The sequence below is a fragment of the Anomaloglossus baeobatrachus genome, chromosome 4 (assembly GCF_048569485.1).
Source record: "Anomaloglossus baeobatrachus isolate aAnoBae1 chromosome 4, aAnoBae1.hap1, whole genome shotgun sequence".
Taxonomy (NCBI): domain Eukaryota; kingdom Metazoa; phylum Chordata; class Amphibia; order Anura; family Aromobatidae; genus Anomaloglossus; species Anomaloglossus baeobatrachus.
Window position 1 is genome coordinate 335587487 of NC_134356.1, and position 15549 is coordinate 335603035.

Here is a 15549-nt window from a genome sequence, read left to right on the forward strand (position 1 = left end):
TACCAGGGCTGTGCAGCAGGGGGCAGTGTGTATACAGCCGGGATCAGTCATACCAGGGCTGTGCAGCAGGGGGCAGTGTGTATACAGCCGGGATCAGTCATACCAGGGCTGTGCAGCAGGGGGCAGTGTGTATACAGCCGGGATCAGTCATACCAGGGCTGTGCAGCAGGGGGCAGTGTGTATACAGCCGGGATCAGTCATACCAGGGCTGTGCAGCAGGGGGCAGTGTGTATACAGCCGGGATCAGTCATACCAGGGCTGTGCAGCAGGGGGCAGTGTGTATACAGCCGGGATCAGTCATACCAGGGCTGTGCAGCAGGGGGCAGTGTGTATACAGCCGGGATCAGTCATACCACGGCTGTGCAGCAGGGGGCAGTGTGTATACAGCCGGGATCAGTCATACCAGGGCTGTGCAGCAGGGGGCAGTGTGTATACAGCCGGGATCAGTCATACCAGGGCTGTGCAGCAGGGGGCAGTGTGTATACAGCCGGGATCAGTCATACCAGGGCTGTGCAGCAGGGGGCAGTGTGTATACAGCCGGGATCAGTCATACCAGGGCTGTGCAGCAGGGGGCAGTGTGTATACAGCCGGGATCAGTCATACCAGGGCTGTGCAGCAGGGGGCAGTGTGTATACAGCCGGGATCAGTCATACCAGGGCTGTGCAGCAGGGGGCAGTGTGTATACAGCCGGGATCAGTCATACCACGGCTGTGCAGCAGGGGGCAGTGTGTATACAGCCGGGATCAGCCATACCACGGCTGTGCAGCAGGGGGCAGTGTGTATACAGCCGGGATCAGTCATACCAGGGCTGTGCAGCAGGGGGCAGTGTGTATACAGCCGGGTTCAGTCATACCACGGCTGTGCAGCAGGGGGCGGTGTGTATACAGCCGGGATCAGTCATACCAGGGCTGTGCAGCAGGGGGCGGTGTGTATACAGCCGGGTTCAGTCATACCAGGGCTGGGCAGCAGGGGGCGGTGTGTATACAGCCGGGATCAGTCATACCACGGCTGTGCAGCAGGGGGCAGTGTGTGCACAGCCTGGTTCAGTCATACCACGGCTGTGCAGCAGGGGGCAGTGTGTATACAGCCGGGATCAGTCATACCAGGGCTGTGCAGCAGGGGGCAGTGTGTATACAGCCGGGATCAGTCATACCAGGGCTGTGCAGCAGGGGGCAGTGTGTATACAGCCGGGATCAGTCATACCAGGGCTGTGCAGCAGGGGGCAGTGTGTATACAGCCGGGATCAGTCATACCAGGGCTGTGCAGCAGGGGGCAGTGTGTATACAGCCGGGATCAGTCATACCAGGGCTGTGCAGCAGAGGGCAGTGTGTATACAGCCGGGATCAGTCATACCAGGGCTGTGCAGCAGGGGGCAGTGTATATACAGCCGGGATCAGTCATACCAGGGCTGTGCAGCAGGGGGCAGTGTATATACAGCCGGGATCAGTCATACCAGGGCTGTGCAGCAGGGGGCAGTGTGTATACAGCCGGGATCAGTCATACCAGGGCTGTGCAGCAGGGGGCAGTGTGTATACAGCCGGGATCAGTCATACCAGGGCTGTGCAGCAGGGGGCAGTGTGTATACAGCCGGGATCAGTCATACCAGGGCTGTGCAGCAGGGGGCAGTGTGTATACAGCCGGGATCAGTCATACCAGGGCTGTGCAGCAGGGGGCAGTGTGTATACAGCCGGGATCAGTCATACCAGGGCTGTGCAGCAGGGGGCAGTGTGTATACAGCCGGGATCAGTCATACCAGGGCTGTGCAGCAGGGGGCAGTGTGTATACAGCCGGGATCAGTCATACCAGGGCTGTGCAGCAGGGGGCAGTGTGTATACAACCGGGATCAGTCATACCAGGGCTGTGCAGCAGGGGGCAGTGTGTATACAGCCGGGATCAGTCATACCAGGGCTGTGCAGCAGGGGGCAGTGTGTATACAGCCGGGATCAGTCATATCAGGGCTGTGCAGCAGGGGGCAGTGTGTATACAGCCGGGATCAGTCATACCACGGCTGTGCAGCAGGGGGCAGTGTGTATACAGCCGGGATCAGTCATACCAGGGCTGTGCAGCAGGGGGCAGTGTGTATACAGGCAGGATCAGTCATACCACGGCTGTGCAGCAGGGGGCAGTGTGTATACAGCCGGGATCAGTCATACCAGGGCTGGGCAGCAGGGGGCAGTGTGTATACAGCCGGGATCAGTCATACCAGGGCTGGGCAGCAGGGGGCAGTGTGTATACAGCCGGGATCAGTCATACCAGGGCTGGGCAGCAGGGGGCAGTGTGTATACAGCCGGGATCAGTCATACCAGGGCTGGGCAGCAGGGGGCAGTGTGTATACAGGCAGTATCAGTCATACCACGGCTGTGCAGCAGGGGGCAGTGTGTATACAGGCAGGATCAGTCATACCAGGGCTGTGCAGCAGGGGGCAGTGTATATACAGCCGGGATCAGTCATACCAGGGCTGTGCAGCAGGGGGCAGTGTGTATACAGCCGGGATCAGTCATACCAGGGCTGTGCAGCAGGGGGGCAGTGTGTATACAGCCGGGATCAGTCATACCAGGGCTGTGCAGCAGGGGGCAGTGTGTATACAGCCGGGATCAGTCATACCAGGGCTGTGCAGCAGGGGGCAGTGTGTATACAGCCGGGATCAGTCATACCAGGGCTGTGCAGCAGGGGGCAGTGTGTATACAGCCGGGATCAGTCATACCAGGGCTGTGCAGCAGGGGGCAGTGTGTATACAGCCGGGATCAGTCATACCAGGGCTGTGCAGCAGGGGGCAGTGTGTATACAGCCGGGATCAGTCATACCAGGGCTGTGCAGCAGGGGGCAGTGTGTATACAGCCGGGATCAGTCATATCAGGGCTGTGCAGCAGGGGGCAGTGTGTATACAGCCGGGATCAGTCATACCACGGCTGTGCAGCAGGGGGCAGTGTGTATACAGCCGGGATCAGTCATACCAGGGCTGTGCAGCAGGGGGCAGTGTGTATACAGCCGGGATCAGTCATACCACGGCTGTGCAGCAGGGGGCAGTGTGTATACAGCCGGGATCAGTCATACCAGGGCTGTGCAGCAGGGGGCAGTGTGTATACAGCCGGGATCAGTCATACCACGGCTGTGCAGCAGGGGGCAGTGTGTATACAGCCGGGATCAGTCATACCAGGGCTGTGCAGCAGGGGGCAGTGTGTATACAGCCGGGATCAGTCATACCACGGCTGTGCAGCAGGGGGCAGTGTGTATACAACCGGGATCAGTCATACCAGGGCTGTGCAGCAGGGGGCAGTGTGTATACAGCCGGGATCAGTCATACCAGGGCTGTGCAGCAGGGGGCAGTGTGTATACAGCCGGGATCAGTCATACCAGGGCTGTGCAGCAGGGGGCAGTGTGTATACAGCCGGGATCAGTCATACCAGGGCTGTGCAGCAGGGGGCAGTGTGTATACAGCCGGGATCAGTCATACCAGGGCTGTGCAGCAGGGGGCAGTGTGTATACAGCCGGGATCAGTCATACCAGGGCTGTGCAGCAGAGGGCAGTGTGTATACAGCCGGGATCAGTCATATCAGGGCTGTGCAGCAGGGGGCAGTGTGTATACAGCCGGGATCAGTCATACCACGGCTGTGCAGCAGGGGGCAGTGTGTATACAGCCGGGATCAGTCACACCAGGGCTGTGCAGCAGGGGGCAGTGTGTATACAGCCGGGATCAGTCATACCACGGCTGTGCAGCAGGGGGCAGTGTGTATACAGCCGGGATCAGTCATACCAGGGCTGTGCAGCAGGGGGCAGTGTGTATACAGCCGGGATCAGTCATACCAGGGCTGTGCAGCAGGGGGCAGTGTGTATACAGCCGGGATCAGTCATATCAGGGCTGTGCAGCAGGGGGCAGTGTGTATACAGCCGGGATCAGTCATACCACGGCTGTTCAGCAGGGGGCAGTGTGTATACAGCCGGGATCAGTCATACCACGGCTGTGCAGCAGGGGGCAGTGTGTATACAGGCAGGATCAGTCATACCACGGCTGTGCAGCAGGGGGCAGTGTGTATACAGCCGGGATCAGTCATACCAGGGCTGGGCAGCAGGGGGCAGTGTGTATACAGCCGGGATCAGTCATACCAGGGCTGGGCAGCAGGGGGCAGTGTGTATACAGGCGGGATCAGTCATACCACGGCTGTGCAGCAGGGGGCAGTGTGTATACAGCCGGGATCAGTCATACCAGGGCTGGGCAGCAGGGGGCAGTGTGTATACAGCCGGGATCAGTCATACCAGGGCTGTGCAGCAGGGGGCAGTGTATATACAGCCGGGATCAGTCATACCACGGCTGTGCAGCAGGGGGCAGTGTGTATACAGCCGGGATCAGTCATACCAGGGCTGGGCAGCAGGGGGCAGTGTGTATACAGCCGGGATCAGTCATACCAGGGCTGTGCAGCAGGGGGCAGTGTGTATACAGCCGGGATCAGTCATATCAGGGCTGGGCAGCAGGGGGCAGTGTGTATACAGCCGGGATCAGTCATACCACGGCTGTGCAGCAGGGGGCAGTGTGTATACAGCCGGGATCAGTCATACCAGGGCTGTGCAGCAGGGGGCAGTGTGTATACAGCCGGGATCAGTCATACCAGGGCTGTGCAGCAGGGGGCAGTGTGTATACAGCCGGGATCAGTCATATCAGGGCTGTGCAGCAGGGGGCAGTGTGTATACAGCCGGGATCAGTCATACCACGGCTGTGCAGCAGGGGGCAGTGTGTATACAGCCGGGATCAGTCATACCAGGGCTGTGCAGCAGGGGGCAGTGTGTATACAGCCGGGATCAGTCATACCACGGCTGTGCAGCAGGGGGCAGTGTGTATACAGCCGGGATCAGTCATACCACGGCTGTGCAGCAGGGGGCAGTGTGTATACAGCCGGGATCAGTCATACCACGGCTGTGCAGCAAGGGGCAGTGTGTATACAGCCGGGATCAGTCATACCAGGGCTGTGCAGCAGGGGGCAGTGTGTATACAGCCGGGATCAGTCATACCACGGCTGTGCAGCAGGGGGCAGTGTGTATACAGCCGATATCAGTCATACCAGGGCTGTGCAGCAGGGGGCAGTGTGTATACAGCCGGGATCAGTCATACCAGGGCTGTGCAGCAGGGGGCAGTGTGTATACAGCCGGGATCAGTCATACCAGGGCTGTGCAGCAGGGGGCAGTGTGTATACAGCCGGGATCAGTCATACCAGGGCTGTGCAGCAGGGGGCAGTGTGTATACAGCCGGGATCAGTCATACCAGGGCTGTGCAGCAGGGGGCAGTGTGTATACAGCCGGGATCAGTCATACCAGGGCTGTGCAGCAGGGGGCAGTGTGTATACAGCCGGGATCAGTCATATCAGGGCTGTGCAGCAGAGGGCAGTGTGTATACAGCCGGGATCAGTCATATCAGGGCTGTGCAGCAGGGGGCAGTGTGTATACAGCCGGGATCAGTCATACCAGGGCTGTGCAGCAGGGGGCAGTGTGTATACAGCCGGGATCAGTCATACCAGGGCTGTGCAGCAGGGGGCAGTGTGTATACAGCCGGGATCAGTCATACCACGGCTGTGCAGCAGGGGGCAGTGTGTATACAGCCGGGATCAGTCATACCAGGGCTGTGCAGCAGGGGGCAGTGTGTATACAGCCGGGATCAGTCATACCAGGGCTGTGCAGCAGGGGGCAGTGTGTATACAGCCGGGATCAGTCATATCAGGGCTGTGCAGCAGGGGGCAGTGTGTATACAGCCGGGATCAGTCATACCACGGCTGTGCAGCAGGGGGCAGTGTGTATACAGCCGGGATCAGTCATACCACGGCTGTGCAGCAGGGGGCAGTGTGTATACAGGCGGGATCAGTCATACCACGGCTGTGCAGCAGGGGGCAGTGTGTATACAGCCGGGATCAGTCATACCAGGGCTGGGCAGCAGTGGGCAGTGTGTATACAGCCGGGATCAGTCATACCAGGGCTGGGCAGCAGGGGGCAGTGTGTATACAGCCGGGATCAGTCATACCAGGGCTGGGCAGCAGGGGGCAGTGTGTATACAGGCAGTATCAGTCATACCACGGCTGTGCAGCAGGGGGCAGTGTGTATACAGGCAGGATCAGTCATACCACGGCTGTGCAGCAGGGGGCAGTGTGTATACAGCCGGGATCAGTCATACCAGGGCTGTGCAGCAGGGGGCAGTGTATATACAGCCGGGATCAGTCATACCAGGGCTGTGCAGCAGGGGGCAGTGTGTATACAGGCAGTATCAGTCATACCACGGCTGTGCAGCAGGGGGCGGTGTGTATACAGCCTGGTTCAGTCATACCACGGCTGTGCAGCAGGGGGCAGTGTGTATACAGCCGGGATCAGTCATACCAGGGCTGTGCAGCAGGGGGCAGTGTGTATACAGCCGGGATCAGTCATATCAGGGCTGTGCAGCAGGGGGCAGTGTGTATACAGCCGGGATCAGTCATACCAGGGCTGGGCAGCAGGGGGCAGTGGGTACACAGGCAGTATCAGTCATACCACGGCTGTGCAGCAGGGGGCAGTGTGTATACAGGCAGTATCAGTCATACCACGGCTGTGCAGCAGGGGGCGGTGTGTATACAGCCTGGTTCAGTCATATTACGGCTGTGCAGCAGGGGGCAGTGTGTATACAGCCGGGATCAGTCATACCAGGGCTGGGCAGCAGGGGGCAGTGTGTATACAGGCAGTATCAGTCATACCACGGCTGTGCAGCAGGGGGCAGTGTGTATACAGGCAGGATCAGTCATACCACGGCTGTGCAGCAGGGGGCAGTGTGTATACAGCCGGGATCAGTCATACCAGGGCTGGGCAGCAGGGGGCAGTGTGTATACAGGCAGTATCAGTCATACCACGGCTGTGCAGCAGGGGGCAGTGTGTATACAGGCAGGATCAGTCATACCACGGCTGTGCAGCAGGGGGCAGTGTGTATACAGCCGGGATCAGTCATACCAGGGCTGTGCAGCGGGGGGCAGTGTATATACAGCCGGGATCAGTCATACCAGGGCTGTGCAGCAGGGGGCAGTGTGTATACAGCCGGAATCAGTCATATCAGGGCTGTGCAGCAGAGGGCAGTGTGTATACAGCCGGGATCAGTCATACCACGGCTGTGCAGCAGGGGGCAGTGTGTATACAGCCTGGATCAGTCATACTACGGCTGTGCAGCAGGGGGCAGTGTGTATACAGCCGGGATCAGTCATACCACGGCTGTGCAGCAGGGGGCAGTGTGTATACAGGCAGTATCAGTCATACCACGGCTGTGCAGCAGGGGGCAGTGTGTATACAGCCGGAATCAGTCATATCAGGGCTGTGCAGCAGAGGGCAGTGTGTATACAGCCGGGATCAGTCATATCAGGGCTGTGCAGCAGGGGGCAGTGTGTATACAGCCGGGATCAGTCATACCACGGCTGTGCAGCAGGGGGCAGTGTGTATACAGCCGGGATCAGTCATACCACGGCTGTGCAGCAGGGGGCAGTGTGTATACAGGCAGGATCAGTCATACCACGGCTGTGCAGCAGGGGGCAGTGTGTATACAGCCGGGATCAGTCATACCAGGGCTGGGCAGCAGGGGGCAGTGTGTATACAGGCAGTATCAGTCATACCACGGCTGTGCAGCAGGGGGCAGTGTGTATACAGCCGGGATCAGTCATACCAGGGCTGGGCAGCAGGGGGCAGTGTGTATACAGGCAGTATCAGTCATACCACGGCTGTGCAGCAGGGGGCAGTGTGTATACAGGCAGGATCAGTCATACCACGGCTGTGCAGCAGGGGGCAGTGTGTATACAGCCGGGATCAGTCATACCAGGGCTGGGCAGCAGGGGGCAGTGTGTATACAGCCGGGATCAGTCATACCAGGGCTGTGCAGCAGGGGGCAGTGTGTATACAGGCAGTATCAGTCATACCACGGCTGTGCAGCAGGGGGCAGTGTGTATACAGGCAGGATCAGTTATACCACGGCTGTGCAGCAGGGGGCAGTGTGTATACAGCCGGGATCAGTCATATCAGGGCTGTGCAGCAGGGGGCAGTGTGTATACAGCCGGGATCAGTCATACCAGGGCTGTGCAGCAGGGGGCAGTGTATATACAGCCGGGATCAGTCATACCAGGGCTGTGCAGCAGGGGGCAGTGTATATACAGCCGGGATCAGTCATACCAGGGCTGTGCAGCAGGGGGCAGTGTGTATACAGCCGGAATCAGTCATATCAGGGCTGTGCAGCAGAGGGCAGTGTGTATACAGCCGGGATCAGTCATACCACGGCTGTGCAGCAGGGGGCAGTGTGTATACAGCCTGGATCAGTCATACTACGGCTGTGCAGCAGGGGGCAGTGTGTATACAGCCGGAATCAGTCATACCACGGCTGTGCAGCAGAGGGCAGTGTGTGTACAGCCGGAATCAGTCATATCAGGGCTGTGCAGCAGGGGGCAGTGTGTATACAGCCTGGATCAGTCATACCAGGGCTGTGCAGCAGGGGGCAGTGTGTATACAGCCTGGATCAGTCATACTACGGCTGTGCAGCAGGGGGCAGTGTGTATACAGCCGGAATCAGTCATATCAGGGCTGTGCAGCAGGGGGCAGTGTGTATACAGCCTGGATCAGTCATACCACGGCTGTGCAGCAGGGGGCAGTGTTTATACAGCCGGAATCAGTCATATCAGGGCTGTGCAGCAGGGGGCAGTGTGTATACAGCCTGGATCAGTCATACCACGGCTGTGCAGCAGAGGGCAGTGTGTGTACAGCCGGAATCAGTCATATCAGGGCTGTGCAGCAGGGGGCAGTGTGTATACAGCCTGGATCAGTCATACCAGGTCTGTGCAGCAGGGGGCAGTGTGTATACAGCCGGGATCAGTCATACCAGGGCTGTGCAGCAGGGGGCAGTGTGTATACAGCCGGGATCAGTCATACCAGGGCTGTGCAGCAGGGGGCAGTGTGTATTCAGCCGGGATCAGTCATACCAGGTCTGTGCAGCAGGGGGCAGTGTGTATACAGCCGGGATCAGTCATACCACGGCTGTGCAGCAGGGGGCAGTGTGTATACAGCTGGGATCAGTCATACCAGGGCTGTGCAGCAGGGGGCAGTGTGTATACAGCCGGGATCAGTCATACCAGGGCTGTGCAGCAGGGGGCAGTGTGTATACAGCCGTGATCAGTCATACCACGGCTGTGCAGCAGGGGGCAGTGTGTATACAGCTGGGATCAGTCATACCAGGGCTGTGCAGCAGGGGGCAGTGTGTATGCAGCCGGGATCAGTCATACCAGGGCTGTGCAGCAGGGGGCAGTGTGTATACAGCCGGGTTCAGTCATACCATGGCTGTGCAGCAGGGGGCAGTGTGTATACAGCCGGGATCAGTCATACCAGGGCTGTGCAGCAGGGGGCAGTGTATATACAGCCGGGATCAGTCATACCAGGGCTGTGCAGCAGGGGGCAGTGTGTATACAGCCGGGATCAGTCATACCAGGGCTGTGCAGCAGGGGGCAGTGTGTATACAGCTGGGATCAGTCATACCAGGGCTGTGCAGCAGGGGGCAGTGTATATACAGCCGGGATCAGTCATACCAGGGCTGTGCAGCAGGGGGCAGTGTGTATACAGCCGGGATCAGTCATACCAGGGCTGTGCAGCAGGGGGCAGTGTGTATACAGCCGGGATCAGTCATACCAGGGCTGTGCAGCAGGGGGCAGTCTGTATACAGCCGGGATCAGTCATACCAGGGCTGTGCAGCAGGGGGCAGTGTGTGTACAGGGGGATCGATCCATAGATGCAGGGGGAATAGAAGTCCATAGATCTGACCACTCCTCTACATTCTAGCTGCGTGTGTGCACCTCACATTCTCTATCCTAACTGCATCTTTCATTCTTGAAACCCCAGATTTTTTTCTTCAAGCCCTAAAATATATTTATAATACAGATGCGATGGACCAATTGGAGCAGCGCGTTGGAGAGTTTTTTGCCAATGCTAAGAAGAATAAACCAGAATGGAGGGAAGAGCAGATGACGTCTATCAAAAAAGTAAGTTCTCTAGCTGTTTCCCCAAAGATGCTTTTTCCTTGGCATCATTCACACTAGGCAGTGGGGCCATATGAGTGGAGTGTTTTCTTCACTTGACATTGTCTTGTTTGCATCTTTTGTCTGTTTCTTCACCCTCTTCTAAGATTTATTTTTTTTCTCTACACATTTCATATCTGCATCAATCTGTACCATATAATTTACTGAAAACGAGGGATTAAAAAATGCTGTCATTCTGCCGATGTTCTTTGGCTTCAGTTTTTCTGGTGTTTTGTGCACAATAAATGACAGCTTCATGATTGTGGTTTGTTCCCATGGAGCTATGTGAGGACTTGTTCTTTTATTGTCTTTCATGATACTAGATTCGTGTATATAGCACTTTTTGATCACTTGCGTGAAGTACTATATCACTTATTCTGTTCACTGCAAAAAGGAGGGGTTATTTGGAATTTCTAGTTTTGTATTTTACTTTTTTATTTATTTTTTTTTTTTATGCTCTAATATTGTAGTATATTGTCATTTACATGTACAGGCTGGGCTTCATAGGAGTACAAAAATGGGTGCAACAGGGCCCTTAGCTGCCATGGTCTAGCAGATTACTCCCCAACTCCAGTCCTCGAGCTACCAACAGATCATGTTTTCAAGCGTTTCTTAGTATGAGGCCAGAATCACACTTGCTAGTGCCTCGCGTGAGTCTCTCATAGTAAAACCAGGCTCGGCCGCACACTCTGCATACAGGAGCGTCTGAGCTGCATAGAGATACATGCAACCGACCCGCTCCTGTCAGGGCAGTGTGTGGCCAAGCCGGGTTCTGCCATGAGAGACCTCGCGCGAGGCACTAGCAAGTGTGATTCTGGCCATAGGGCTCTTTTCCTCTTGCAGATAGATTCCGATGTGAGAGCATCAGAAGCGATATGCTAATAAGCCTCTGCTGCGAGCGTCAGCCGAGGATCATGCGACAGTGAGCGATCTTGTGATCGTATCCCAGGAGCGAAATAGATGGAGGGAGCACTTTCTCCCCATCTCCTCCGTTGTCTGTCTCCGCGCGTGAGCCGAGACTCTGCAAAATGCAGCATGCTGCGATTGCACTGAGAGCACGATTCGTGGCGTAGAAAATTAGGCAAGAGGACACTGTCCCATAGATTAACACTGGTGCGAGCGGAATCCGTTTTTTTTTTTTTTTTTTTTTTTTTTTTAATCGGATCGCACAGGAAAATCGCAAGTGGACATGAGTCCTTACATGTGATAACTCCCATCTCCTGTGCAGTATTAGGAAAATCCTGAAACTGATCTGCTGGTGGCTCGAGGACTGGGGTTGGGCAACTGGTGTAACCCACAGGCACTTGGTAGGCTTGGAGCTGTGAGTCTTTGGCACACATTTCCCATTTGAACCACCTAGGGCTATTCCTAATGCTTGACAGGAGCTATCTAAGCCAGCTCAGTGCTGCTGTAAAGGGTGCTTTACACGCTGCGAGATCGCACATGTGACCGGCGCTACAAAAATTGACCTATGTGCGATCTCGGCAAATCTTATCTGTGATCTGGCGTGTCACATTGCTAACGAGATCGCTAGCGATGTCGCAGCATGTAAAGCACCCTTTAGATGCAGGGTCCAGTTATATATTACAGCCGGCTCCTTCTGTGTATCTCTGCTCCAGAGCCTGCTCCATACATCTCCTGCACTCATGTGACTTATGTTTGCGTCATATGGTCATGAAGGGGTTAATATTCATAGCTTGTAATAATTCTCCAGGACAAGCCTATCGTCATCTAGATAATTCAGAAGCTCCAACATTTGACTTGGGTAAAGACTTGGCCGTAGTGTGGATCTAATGTGCTGCAAGTGTATACATTAATAAAGAGTTGTCGTTCAGTGGGACTTTGTAACTGTAAGGTGCTAATCTGTAAGATAATTTTGTCTCTTCAGGATTACTTCAAAGCTTTAGAAGATGCTGATGAAAAAGTACAATTGGCAAATCAGATTTATGATTTGGTAAGTAGAACATGAAAACATTTATATAGATAATAGTAAGATGGCTGGTATATTTTACAGGGGCTAAAATGCTACATAGCTTTTGTATGGCGATTTATTTCAGCTTAAAAGGAATCTGTCACCAAGAAAATGCTGTTAACTTGCAGATTATTATTATTATTATAGCGTCATCAATTCCATGGCACTTTACATGTGAAAGCGGTATACATAATAGAGATGAGTATAATAATCCTAAACAATACAAGGCACAGACAGGTACAGGAGGATAGCGGTCCCTGCCCGCGAGGGCTCACAGTCTGCAGATGAATAGCATTCTAAACCCCGCTGCCGGGAGGAAAGGAGCTTTTAATCCTATTGGCAGCGTTCTGTTTTCAGTCATGGGGCCACCGCCACAGGGTTCAGTCACGGCTCTATGTATGGAGAGCGGCAGCTGATACTGTGCCCCTTGCACTGATTGACAGTCAGGTCTAATGCAGAGTGGCTGTTAGTCATACACAGAACAATGACTGAAACCGGAATGCTGCCAAGAGGATTAAAGTTAATTTCTTTGTCGCTCCATTGGGAGACCCAGACAATTGGGTGTATAGCTTCTGCCTCCGGAGGCCACACAAAGTATTACACTTTAAAAAGTGTAACCCCTCCCCTCTGCCTATACACCCTCCCGTGCATCACGGGCTCCTCAGTTTTTATGCTTTGTGTGGAAGGAGGCACACATCCACTCATGCTCCCATTTTAGTCAGCAGCAGCTGCTGATTTTATCGGTTGGAAGAAAAGAGGGCCCCCACAGGGCCCCCGGCATGCTCCCTTCTCACCCCACTAAGTCGGCGGTGCTGTTAAGGTTGAGGTACCCATTGCGGGTACAGAGGCTGGAGCCACATGCCGTTTTCCTTCACCATCCCTTAGAGGCTCTGGGAGAAGTGGGATCCTAACCGGTCATCCATTCACTGGGACCGGGCTCCCTCCGCAGCCCCTGTGGGAATCTGCCGGACAGGAGACTTTGTATCCTCAGGGACAGGGCCCTGCATCTAAAGGTACTCTGTGTCCCCATGGGGACGGTGCATGGAGCGCTTGTGTCACAGACGCTGCAGCAGCTGCTGGTTTTGTGACGACCGGGACTTCCGCGCCGACCGCGCCTGTTTGTCGGCCGCGGTATTAAATTTAGTCCCCGGCTTCATTGCGGCCTATTACCATAACTCCCGCCCCCGGGCCTGCCAGTCAGGGGTAAGGGCGGGACGGTCGACCTGACGTCGGCAGTGAGGGCTGGAGCATACTTTAGGTTTCCTCCCCCCCCCCCCTCACTGATCACTGTGGGGCACCAGATTCCCGCACTTTACTAGTCGCCGCCCACGGCTCCCTCCTCCCCTGAGAGCTCCGGCAGCCATTTTTACACGCATTCTGCCGGTGGAGGATTTCAGGAACGAGCTCTGCAGCTCTGGGAGACCTAAGGCAGGGAATCTGGTGGAGACACACCGCTTTGGGCGGTCGGTAAGCCACACCGGTCACCGGTCATATATATATATTCTCTCTTCGGCCGGGTTGTTTTGCTTTTGGCTATATACCCTCAGTGATCACTCTCCTAGGAGACAACAGCATGTCGTCCACAAGGAGCAAGGGCGCTAAGGCAAAGGGTTTTTTTGCAACCTGTACCTCTTGTGCAGCTATGTTACCTGCAGGTTCCACCTACCCTCACTGTGAGCAATGCTCGACCCCTGTTGCACTTGCTCAGCCGGAGCCTCGGGTACTAGTGGGCCCCTCGGCTCAGGCAGACCCTCCTGCTTCCCCTGTCCAGGCGGCAGGGACAGAGTTGGCAGTTTTTGCTGAGAAACTCTCTGAGTCGCTTTCACAATCCATGGCTCAGTCTATGGACAAATGGTCTGCCAAGCTACTAGAAGCCTTGCAGTCCAGACCGGTCCTTACACAGGCCCCGGGCACTGTTGGATCATCGCCTCCAGGCCCCTCTCGGTCTGCGCCGCAGCGTGCTCCCGGGGTGGCCCCTAGGTCTCACGTGGAGGACTCCGGCACGGACCACAGTCCCAGACCGGCTAAGCGGGCTCGCTGGGAATCTTCCCCGACTTCCTCACGCTGCTCGGGGTCTCAGCTTGAGGACTTTCTGGAGGATGAGGCGGACGTCGCAGCTCAGGGCTCTGACCCTGACGTTGCTCTCAATCTTGATACACCTGAAGGGGACGCCATAGTAAATGACCTTATAGTGTCCATCAACCAGGTGCTAGATCTTTCTCCCCCAACTCCACTTATAGAGGAGTCGGCTTCGCAGCAGGAGAAACACCAGTTTAGGTTTCCCAAACGTACACGGAGTGCGTTTTTCGATCACTCTAACTTCAGAGATGCTGTCCAGAAGCACAGAGCATTTCCGGACAAGCGCTTTACTAAGCGCCTTAATGACACACGTTACCCCTTCCCCTCTGACGTAGTTAAGGGTTGGGCTCAATGTCCCAAGGTGGATCCTCCAGTCTCTAGACTGGCGGCTAGATCTGTAGTATCAGTTGCAGATGGCTCATCGCTCAAGGATGCCACTGACAGGCAGATAGAGCTCCTGGTGAAATCCATCTATGAAGCCACAGGCGCGTCTTTTGCCCCGGCCTTTGCAGCCGTGTGGGCACTCCAAGCTATCTCAGCTTGTCTGTCTGAGATTAATGCGGTCACACGTACCTCTGCTCCGCAAGTTGCGTCTTTGACTTCTCAGGCGTCGGCTTTTTCGTCCTACGCCATGAACGCCGTCCTGGACTCTGCTAGCCGTACAGCGGTAGCATCCGCTAATTCGGTGGCAGTCCGCAGGGCCATGTGGCTACGCGAATGGAAGGCAGACTCTGCTTCCAAGAAGTTCTTAACCGGTTTGCCGTTTTCTGGCGACCGATTGTTTGGTGAACGATTGGATGAAATTATTAAGGAATCCAAGGGAAAGGACTCGTCCTTACCCCAGTCCAAACCGAAGAGACCTCAGCAACGGAAAATACAACCGAGGTTTCGGTCCTTTCGGCCCTCAGCCAAGTCCCAATCCTCCTCGTCCAACAGGCCAGAGAAGGGCCAGAGGAACTCTTATGCGTGGCGGTCTAAGTCACGCCCCCAAAAAACCGCCGGAGGCACTGCCTCCAAGGCGGCCTCCTCATGACTTTCGGCCTCCCCGAACCGCATCCTCGGTCGGTGGCAGGCTCTCCCGCTTTTGCGACGCCTGGTGGCCACATGTCCAAGACCGATGGGTGAGAGACATTCTGGACAAACAGCTTTCGCTGCAGACAGGGGTGCAATCTCTTCTTCGGGGCCAGTCACACCCCTTGAGGCGCCTCATGCACTTCCTGGGGAAGATGGTGGCAGCAATGGAGGCAGTGCCCTTCGCGCAGTTTCATCTGCGCCCACTCCAATGGGACATTCTCCGCAAATGGGACAGGAGGTCGACGTCCCTCGACAGGAACGTCTCTTTCCCTTGCAGCCAAAACCTCTCTTCAGTGGTGGCTTCTTACCACTTCTCTATCGCAGGGAAAATCCTTCCTGCCCCCATCCTGGGCTGTGGTCACGACGGACGCGAGCCTGTCAGGG

The 15549-nt window shown here is 56.0% G+C and overlaps 1 protein-coding gene across 1 annotated transcript in view; it reads left to right on the top strand.

Annotated features, from left to right (window-relative positions):
* The window catches only part of ING3 (inhibitor of growth family member 3), a 58877-nt gene that overhangs the window by 2774 nt on the left and 40554 nt on the right, over positions 1-15549 (top strand). The window contains exons 3-4 of the mRNA XM_075345047.1: positions 9904-10004; positions 11929-11994. Of these exons, the coding sequence (XP_075201162.1) occupies positions 9904-10004; positions 11929-11994 (167 nt within the window). The remainder of the gene's footprint in view (positions 1-9903; positions 10005-11928; positions 11995-15549) is intronic.